This window comes from Sesamum indicum, linkage group LG10 (genome assembly GCF_000512975.1).
Source record: "Sesamum indicum cultivar Zhongzhi No. 13 linkage group LG10, S_indicum_v1.0, whole genome shotgun sequence".
NCBI classification, from domain to species: Eukaryota; Viridiplantae; Streptophyta; class Magnoliopsida; order Lamiales; family Pedaliaceae; genus Sesamum; species Sesamum indicum.
In genome coordinates, this window is record NC_026154.1 from 4,491,581 (window position 1) to 4,502,810 (window position 11,230).

Sequence of the window (11,230 nt, forward strand, 5' to 3'; positions counted from 1 at the left end):
CGTATCCCGCCGTATTGGATTTGGTTCCACTACATATCGCTGGTGAAATACCCTTACGAAGCAGTCCTGCAAAACGAGTTCACGGACCCGACAAAGTGCTTCGTGCGTGGAATTCAGATATTCGACGGGACGCCGTTGGGGGCGGTGCCGGATGCTTTGAAGCTGAAAATTCTAGAGAGCATGAGCAGCAGCTTGGGGATGAAGATAACGAGCGGAACATGCGTGATGACTGGAGCGGATATACTGAAGCAGCAGGTGGTCACTGATCTTAGCAAGTGGAGTTGTTTGTGGGTGACTCTGGCGTGGGGTTTCTTCTTCAGGTTTCTTTTCTACTTGTCACTGTTGATAGGCAGCAAGAACAAGAGATGACCAGGATTTGGCGGGAGACAGATCCTTTTCTTTTTGTCTTTTCCGAATCTACATATGATCATTGTTGATTTTTCAACTGCCATCTAAACGACTTGAACCCATGATCAAAGTCATAAGTCAAGATGCTCTTGTTAGGCCTCTTGTCGCGAAACAGTCCCTTGTGCTCTCTTTCTGTCTCTTTTTTATTTTTGGAATGAAGTGTTTTTTTTTTTTTTTTTTGTCTTTTTTAGATTTTCATTTGTAGTGGTTATTCGCGACCCTTATATCAAAGCAAAAATTAAGTGGTTGTTTAATTTGTTTATACATGAAGGATCAAAGTTTTACGCTACAAAAAATTTATTTTATTGTGATGGGATGACAATAGTAAGTGTTGCATGGGTTTTTTCGTCAATTTGCAGCCGTCTTTTTGCTAATCTGCGATGGACATTTTGACAAACTTGTGTTGGATCAAATCAGTTTATGTTGGGAAAATTCCAAATTTGATAGATTTGTCGTCGCAAATACCATTGTAGTCAATGTTATCGGCTCTAGTCGGGAAACCCATCACGGTAAGTTTGCCATCCACAAATTTCGATGGGTTTTAGCCAAAGGAAGACGACTGTTGCGATTTTGGGACAATTTTTCGCACAGTATTAATACTTTTAATTTCAACGAAAAAGTGAATATTTTGTTTGGCCATCGATTAACCCTTGGTAATTTTGTTACTAAAGTAGGATAGATTTGCCAACATCTAGTAAGTCGGTCACAAATTGTAACACAAAGTCGTTGAAAGTAGTTGTAATGACTATTTGTTAATGGCTAGTGTTTTTCATAGCAAAATTATTAGAGTTCGACGGAATATAAAAAATACTGAAGGAAAATAAAATTCAAAATGCCTATCACAAAAACAATGGTAAAACCCATCTCAAAATCAAAAGTTTTGGAGGGAATCCAAAAAAATTTAAACATTTTTTACCGTGCATTTTGATGGGATTTGGGATGGAAATAAGAATTCCTGACACAAATTTTGTCTCAAATCTCATCTTTAAAATTAGAGTTATCTTTCATATATAATATCTCTATATCCGTCAACTGAATTTATAAGATGGTGTTAGTTTGCTTATGATTTTTACGTCTTTCCCACCTTTGAGGCGGATGAGTATTTGGATATCCAGAATTTGAGTTGGTCCACGATACTACTCTTTGTGTCTTTACTTGTCCTAGTCAAAGCTAAACATACGTATTTAAAATAAGATGGACTGACCACAGATGTCTGACAGACAAAAAATTTATAATCGATAACAATCTCAACAAAGCAAAACTACTTCGATGCAATCTAATATATGAGTGCAGGATTGTAGACGATAAAATAAAATTTTTCTAATAGTTGATTGTATTTTTTGATATGTAAATTAATATATTAATAATCATAACAGTTAAAATATTTAAATTATAATTATGAATTAGTTAATAATTATAAATATTAATAAATAAAATTTTAAAACTTGAAAAAGAAAATTAAGAAAAGTGGATGCCATCCACTTCATTGAAGTCAAGATGTAGATGGTATCTGCGATTTATATAATTTTTTTTGTGTAAGAAAGATATTGCATGGTGTCGATGGTATTAAATATGTTACTAATTTTAAAATTATATTTTTTTAAATTATTTAAATAAATGATTTTAAATAATTTTGGACATAGAATTACTATTAAGATTGTGGAGAGCTTGAGGGATGATATGTACTCAATCAAACTCAAATCATGAAGTGAAATCAAAGTAATTATTCAGAAGTGATCTGTTTCTCATCTTTGATTTTTTTTTTTTAATTATCAATGTATTCTTGAGTTACTCAACATAGGGTTTAAGCTAATGCAACTTGTGGTGCTTTAAAGAGAAGTGTATTGAATTTGCTAACAGTAAAGGGATTAACAACTAGATTTCAAGTCAGACTAGTTCAAAGAACCTTTCTGTGCATGTATATACTTTTTTTTTGGGGGGGATTTGTTCTAGATGCTGCTCGAGTAACAAAACTTCTTTGGCCATCCCACGAGTACCCTAGCTGCCCCACCCTCCATCCCACGATGCCGGACAAGATCTATCATAAGATCGTTTAGTTACAACAGAATGGCATACAAAGTCAACATATCTCAATGAATACACAAACTGTTGAGAACAGTTCTAAATCGGGCCCAAGACGAATTACTGTAGGGAGTTTATTGAAACCATTGAATTCGGAATATGGGAAAGTAGCTCCGAACCTATCCAATTTTTACAGTACAATGGTTGGTTGTTCGCTTCCCCATTACTTAGAAAAAATGAACCACCGATTCAGATACTAGATACTATAATTACTGCGTGGACAATTAGACATCCAACCCACGACACCGATGAGGGCAACCAGATGGGCGAAGATGAGGATCATGAGGTTGCCGCATTAAATTAGGAATTTTTATTATTATTAATATATTTCTTAATTTATTTTTTATAAATTTAATTGCATTCAATGTTAATCAAGTTAATATTATTATTAAGAAACATTAAAATTTATCTTACAAAAAAATTAAAGATTTTTGCAATGGGACTTTTGACGCATTATCCATCGCAAATTCAAAATAAAAAAATTAAAGTCTTGTCGAAATCAACTGTTATAATCTGGTCGTAAAATTGTGTCAAAGGAGACGGTCCCAAATTCGTTACACTGATGAAGGTCATTGCAATATTTTTGCCATTGCAAACTCCTTCCCAAAAGTTTCATATAAAGTAGTTGTTCTCCAGTCCTAAAATCGTTGGAAAGTCCGTCACAAATGACTTCAAAATATAGTCCCTGTAAATGACAAAACTTGCAACGGAAGTTTTAAAATTGTCCCAAATTTTTCGTCAGTTTTTTCTTTCCGTCACAAATATCCCAAATACAGTCGCAAAAATTGAACACATGTTTAGAAATTTATAAAGTCTCGCAGGTAACACTTTTTGCTTTGTAGTGTTAAGGGGTAAAAGAAAGTTTGGTTTCATATAAATTAAGAGTGTTTTAATGGAAAAAGTGCAATTTTCGTCCAGTAATTGAGAGAGCGACATTTCTAATCCTTTACAAATTGATTTTCTTGAATTAGTTCTGTAACCTTAAGATTTTCGTACTTTTAGCCATTTTTTCAGCCAATTTGATTGAAAAATTGCATGTGACTCGCATATGATCCAATTAAATTAGATATTCAAGTCGAAAAAGACTAAAATTACCAAAATTTAATATGACAGGAATAAATGCGAAAAGCAATTTGTGCAGTACCAAAAATGCCACCACTAACTTAAAAAAAAAATATTGCGTTATTTATAAAATATTTTTAGAAACCATTACAATATGTTTTATATAAAATATCAAATTTTATTTCAAAGATAAGTTAATTAGGAACTCCTTACTTTTTAAAATGAATTTACAAACTCCTAACCCTTATTTTGGAATTTAGAAGTTCTTCTCCAAAAAAGGCTCACTGAATACTTTATATTATCTTATAAAATTAATCATTCTGTGTATGTTGATTGATCCATTTATGTTCAATCTCACAATAATCAAGATAAAATTTTGACTTTTCAGTATACAGAGAATTAATTTGTGAAGGTAGTTGGGAAATTTCTAAGTTTAACAGTGAAAGTTTCCACGACTATCTCTAGACAGATATGGGGCTGATCAAATTGATATTCCCAAAGAGATAAATATGTTGGTTATTTGGAAAAAAATATAATTTTAGTCTCGTATAATTTTAATTAATCATATAAAATTATTTAGTAATTTGATCTTGCAATTAAAAAAAAAAGACGATTTGAAAACAATTGTAGCAAAAATTCATAAATTGATTGAAAATACCCAAGTTAGCGTGTTACGTGAACAATAAATATACGTCTTTGGCCAATTTATAAATACAGTCAAAATTATTCTCATATTGTCGTTTTCTTAATCGCAGGATCAAATTACCAAAATTGGATTCAGTAGGACTATAATTGTCACCCGTATGCTTATAAGACTCAAAATTTTTCGGATAGTAGGATACATATGTTTTTTTGAAAACAATAAAGGTGGCTACCCTTGACGTATCCCTTGGCCTGTCGAGGAAGACGCCACTCATTGAACACTGTTGTACTGTACGATTGTACTATTTATTTAATAAAAATTATATTTACCTAAAAGGTGGTTATACTACAACATGAATATATTCTAAGAAGTAATTAGTACGAATTAATATATACAAAAAAGTAATTGATTAAAAGTAATGAAAATAAAAAGAAATTAATAATAGATATGTATGTAAGAAATTATTACAGGAGGTATTTTTAGTAAGTATATTATGTTATGAATATATTGTAAAAAGTAATTAGTTAAAATAAAAGTGATTAATAGGGGGTTATGAATATTAAAATAATTAATTGGGCTAATGAATGTGAAAAGTAATTATAAGAGGTAATAAATGTGAAAAGTAATTATAAGAGGTAATAAATATGAAAGTAATTAGTAAAAGAGGATATTGCTTTGCATTCTTATCCTTAAAATTAATATACTCAAAAAATTAATTTATATTTAAAACCAAAAAATAAAAAAAATGTTAAGAGTTATTAATATTTTCATATATAATATAAATAATCTGCAATAGTATTGACAGATTATTATAAATGATTTTCCATTTTCTTTTTTTTTTTTTGACAAAATATAACATAAATAGATATAGTTGATTATTGATAAAAATCTCACAAACAACTACAGGCATAATAGGCATCTCACTCGTGCATCGGCTAAGCAGTGTTGGGCTACTACACGTACCTATGGTCCCCTTACAAAGACATCCTAATTTCTAGAGAAACTTTTGATTTGATGAGCTTAAGGTATATAGTACTCAGCTTTCCTCGTAGTTAAATTTAAAATTATATTTTATTTATATTGGTCATCTAACCATTCCAATTGTTTCTTGTCCTGCAGCAATATACAAGTGGGATTGCTCAGATGAAACGGTAAGACACTTCTTTGACTTTTGTTCCGTCAAATGGCATCGTAAATTATTCAATTGATAAGGAAAGTTATATAATTACCAAAATACCCCTATATTTTTCAGCACCTTTTTATGTATTCTATGACTGCGTGCGTGGGGCCCAGTGTGCAGGTACAACAGTGGTGGCAGCAGGCTTTTACAGAGGATGATGTGGCTCGCTTTTATTGGGGCCACGTGTCGCATACATAGAAGGTACCGTACAATTATAAATAGCCTCATTTATGATTATTCAAATACGTTTTCACCACTTCATTTTACCACCACATTTGTAATCTCACTCGATCTCATCACCATATTTTCGACCCCACTTTTCTAACTTAAGCATCGGAGGGCCATCGTCGAGGGCTACTCGGCTAGTCTCACGTTTGCTTTGTTCTCAGGATCCACTACAGGTAGTTCGAAAGAGGGATTTAGCGATCAAAAAAAATATCGACTCGACCCAGCGATCCGACCCGGAGATCCTAATTTCGCGCGATCTACATCATCAATGAGGAAAGCGAACATCATCAATGAAGTTAGGAAAGCGAATAGGAAGCCCAAAATGGCTGGCCGACGACGTTTGGGCTGCCTTCCTAGTGTGCTGGGCATCAAATGATTACAAAAAGATGTCAACCGAGAACATAGCCAATCGGCTGGCCAACCTTGCATCGGGTAACACCATCTACCTTAGGGGTCCTTTTAATGTCCAAACACAAGATAAAACTAATAACTAAAATTGATTTATTACAAATTTAATTATTTTAAATATTAAAATTTACGAATTTGTACCCTTTTTAAATATCAATACATGAGGCTCAGCTCAGCAGGCCGTCTCAATGAATGAAGGTATTGACTGACTGCTATAAGAAAATAATGGAAGGTGACTGGAGTGATCTGCTGATGGAGGAGGTGGCGGTAAGTTACACTTCGTTTTTTTTTTCTTAAAAGAAAAAAAAATATTTATCAACACATCATATCTTACTTATTTTCAAGAGATATATTAGAAGATGCTCGAGGAGGATGCCTCACAATCGATGCCATAGGAGGAGGGTTCCTCATTAGCTGTGGGTCGCCTCACTGGTGAAGGAAAAAACTTTGAACCGAGGCAGCCGGAGGGAGGAAGCGGGATCGAGTCTTTGGCATGGGATTTGAGGTACACACATTAGATGCCACCCACCCGTGGACCACAAACCATAGACCAGGGCGACCACTGTCTCCTTGTCGCTGCCGCTACCAGACCCTCACTTCTCAACACAAGTAGAGGAAATCAAGCTTTTGTTGGACATGATTTGAGGAGAAATAGGGATCTTGCAGCTGTTCCCTGACCTGCTAACGGTAGTCCTAACCCCACCCTCAGCTGCCGAAGCCTCAGCCTAGGAATCCACGTAGCAGGTGATGAGGATGCTACAGAACTTGAGCCCAATGACAATCGTTAGATTAAGATTTGTTTTTTTTTTAAATTAAGATTGTAAACAATACTATGTGTTTAAGTTAACTTTAATTAATTAGAATTTCTTTCGTACAAAAAAATAGTGTTTTCAGTTATAAATTTTAATATAATACAAACAAAAAAAATGTTGAACAAAATATGTATATTTTTAAAATTAGTGATGAACTCAAGATGACCTGGATTCCTCAATAGGCATCCCAAATTTATACAACTTATCAAGAATTTGGGATGACAATTTATTTTTTGAATAAAAAAAATTATGTCCCAAATATCATCTCAAAAATCATTCCAAAATATTAATATGTCCGGTTTAAAAAGTGATGACCCAACGTCGATATCAGAGGATTAAATTTTGGATGGGTTTTGTTATCTAGTCCTAGATTCTATTCCTAAATTTGGGACGGTTATAGGACGCCGTCTCAAACCGTCCAAATTATTTTTTGATAGGTCTTTTTGAGGTAGATATTTTTTCATTCCAAATTCCATCTCAATAGAAAAATGGGACAATAGACGGTCCTAAGATCCGTCCCAATAAGCCATTTTTTTTGTAGTGGTTAAATTGAAAATTTGTTATTGGTCTCATATAGCTTGCCAATATTTGTACATGTTACCCTAAAATATCTCCAAGTGGTTCCAAGTAAATCGGTGGCAAATGAGTTGGAAAATCTGCAAATAACTAATTCCCAAAATTATAGGCAGATTTGACAGGGTTTAGTCTAACTCACGTATCTCAGCCAATACTTATCAGAATCATGAACTGTTTGTTGCGATGACAGCTGACTCAAATGGCTTTCTAATGGTGTATAAAACTCAATAATTGACCTCGTATCCAACTCTTTATAAGCCTATAAATAGAGGTCTTGTGCAAGCTTCTGGTAGCATCATTCTTAACACTCATTTTCCCTCATTATTTTTTCTTGATTCTTAAGCTATTTTTAGCTTATATTTTGCACTCCACACGAATATTCATCATCCTTAATATATCTCATCATTATTCTCACTTGTTTTTCCTTTTATTTCTTCTTAAACCGATACTAATTTAAGCATCAGAGTGCTAATATTTATTTTGTAGGGTTCTTTGATAATTTTAGATTTTCTTGAAGATCCTTCGACCCTTATGGTGTGCCAAAATTTTTGGTACGCATCAGGTTTATAAATTAGAGATAATTGTATCGCTCTTTTTGAGTCTTTGTGTAATTACATATAGATCCCATGTGGTTTGAGAATTTATATTTAGTAACCCTGATGTTTGTTTTGTCTAACAAATAAATCATTCTATTGATCAAAATCCACCAAATTTGCTGACATTAGTAAAAAAGTTGAATGAAAATAGATATTTACCACAATTGATTTATTATTTATTTATTACAGGTCAATTTTTTGACCAAAATACCCTTGTAAAAAGTTAGAAAAAGATTTCTTTGACATGTAATAGGTCAGTAATAAGTCAATCGTGGATAAATATAATTTTTCATTCATTGTGTTTAAATATAAGAAAATTTAGTGAATTTTAATTAATAAAAAAATTTATTTATTAAATAAAAATAAATATCAAGAATACTAAATGTATTTATCCAAACCAATGAAAGTCTACGTATACTTATAACAAATCTCAAAAAAAAGCTGAGTAACTATCCTATATGTTACTGCCAAATCTAATGTTGCCATTTGTTATTATTTGTCACTAATGTAATATATATATTTTTCTAGTATTGAAAAAGTTTGAGTGAAAACAAAAAGGCATAAATAAATAAATAAATATATATAGCATAGATGTAACAGAAAATGATGGGCAGCAGCTTCTTAGGTAGACTATGCATGCATTGAATTGATTAATTATTTCTTTCCAGACATGCTGGACCTAATTAAGAATATGTAGCCATCCTCAAATGAGAGCTCCCCACGTGTCATGCCCTAAATTTTCTTCCAAACGTGTGGGTAAGAGATGAGAACCTCACATCACAAATTCAATCCTATCTCCCAAATTAGGCTAAACACACCCAAAGTTAGGGATAGTTGGCATCTCCCCCCATGGGGCCGGGAACAGCCTTCCGGCTTTACCTGTTACCGAACACATCCGGTTAAGGCTACCCACTTTGGTGGATCTCTTACCCAATTTTTATTTGATGATATATATCTATATCGAAAAATGGTCAAAATTTTATTAAAAAATGATCAAAGTTAGGGATGGCAATAAGTCGAGTAGGGATGTATTTTGTCAAAAATTGAAATTCCAACCACTATGAAACTTGTAGATTCGAATTTGATAAGTTTAACCCGATGAATCCGTTAGATTTGATTTAAAATTTTTTAAAATATTTCATAGATATTTTTTATATAGTAATACTATCGTACTTTTATAAATATAAAAAAAATAATATTGTTGAAAGGTTACTTTTGTAATAAATTTACGGGTAATATTTTAGATTTTAAAATATTAAAAATCTTAAAATATGTATTACTTATATAGACATGAAAATGTTTATAAACTATGTTATATCATTATTTTTAGTATATAAAATATAAATTTTATGTATTATATGTAAATATAAATAAATATTCATATATGTATAGATATACTTTATATTAATATATATAAAATATGTAAGAAATATTAAAGAATCGAGTTTTAATTGTATCCGAATCCAAAACCCCAATACCCGAAACTCACTCCCAAACTTTTTTTATACATGGGTTCAGAAACCCGTCCCAAACAAAGTGGTCCAGGTTAGGTTATCCCTAGGTAAAGCTTCAACCCCCTTGAATAATAAACACCACTTTGTTGTAATTTTGTCCACATATTTTGAGGAAAAATTTTATTTTTTGTCTCATATTGAATAATAAACACCACTTTGTTGTAATTTTGTCCACATATTTTTAGGAAAAATCTCATTTTTTGTCTCATATGTTAAGTTCGATCCAATTTTGATCGTATTCGTTACAATAGTTTTGGCTAAGAGAATCTCTTAAAGGGGAGGGACTATAAACATGTATAATGCATAAAACAAAAACCGACAACAAAGTCAATCACTATATTAAACAAGAAAAACAATACGAAATCACGTCATTTAACATAAACCCCAAATCTCAGCAGCCATAAACTAAATTTTTGAAAAAAGAACATATGGTAATGGGGTGGGGGAATTATTTGGGAGAAAAAAAAAGGGGCTTAGTATTTCCGCAAGAGGTATTTCACAGAGAAAAGAAAAATGGGAAAGAAATTAGGGCTGAATTTGTTTAATTTTTTTTACCAAATACACGGTTTGTAAGAGCATGTGAGAGGCGTGTGCCTCCTTAATTGGCAATTAACGTTTTCGTTAATTATTTGACGTAGGGACCAAAATTGAGACAAATTAAAAATATTATCTTGAAATTACGATTTTTATAGTAAATGGGACTAAAATTGAATAGGGCCGAACATATGAGACCAAAATAAAACTTTTTCTATTTTTAACATTTTGATCCTTTAAGAACTAAAACTTGTAATTTGGTACATTGTTCTTGTAAATTTTGAGATGTAAGTAGACATTTTGTCGGGAAAGTTCTAAACCAGCTGAAAATGGCATGTGCAAGCTTAAATTTGAGAACACACGTGGCTTGAATGTATTTGCTGGCCAATTTTCAAAATTCCAACAAATTGTCCTTAAATCATGAAATTTACAAAAATAAAGGACCAAATCACATTTTTCATTTTTTGAAAGATCAAAATTCCAAACACTTACAATTAAAAGATTAAAATTGATAAAGGCGAATAAACACAACACACTCTTCCCATATTTATCCGTCTTGCTGGAGACTAGCAGGGTCTTGCCTGTTGATTCCTTACTTACCAGGTCTTCAGCTTTTTTGCTGTCGGGAAAATTGTCATGCTCCATTGGCTTGAGAACCTTGAAGAGTTGTATTCACAATCTCCACTATGAACTACGAAGCTGCCCACGTAGTAGCAGATTGATGGAAGTAGGTGTAGCCACTGGGTCGAAAGCTGGATCGAGGGCATTGTCCCTGCTACGACTTGCTCTTGCAAATGGAATGGTAGAACTTGCTGCAACAAGTAGGGAAGTATTTCCTTAAAAAGATATATTATCACCTCTGTTGTCAGAACTCGTCCTTTCTCACATCAAATCTCAAGTGCTCCCACAGACAACGTCAATGATGCGTACCGATCTTCAACCGCACCACAAGGACAGAAGGATCTTCAAGAAAATTCTAAAATTAAAGAGAGACTAACCTACAAAACAGAGGTTAACACTCCGATACTTAAGTTAGTAAGAGTGTATTGATAAGAATAAGTCGAAAACTTGAATCAAAGTGAGAAATGTAAATATAATAATAAGAGTGATATAATTCGCGTGAAGTGCAAAATGTGAACCAAAAGTAGTTTTAAATCCGAGAGAGAAATAAGAGTTTAAGTATGAGA

The 11,230-nt window shown here is 32.5% G+C and overlaps 1 protein-coding gene across 1 annotated transcript in view; it reads left to right on the forward strand.

Annotated features, from left to right (window-relative positions):
• Positions 1-10,884, forward strand: part of LOC105171927 (ABC transporter G family member 1) — a 12,906-nt gene extending 2,022 nt beyond the window's left edge. The window contains exons 2-3 of the mRNA XM_020697242.1: positions 118-320; positions 10,647-10,884. Of these exons, the coding sequence (XP_020552901.1) occupies positions 118-320; positions 10,647-10,884 (441 nt within the window). The remainder of the gene's footprint in view (positions 1-117; positions 321-10,646) is intronic.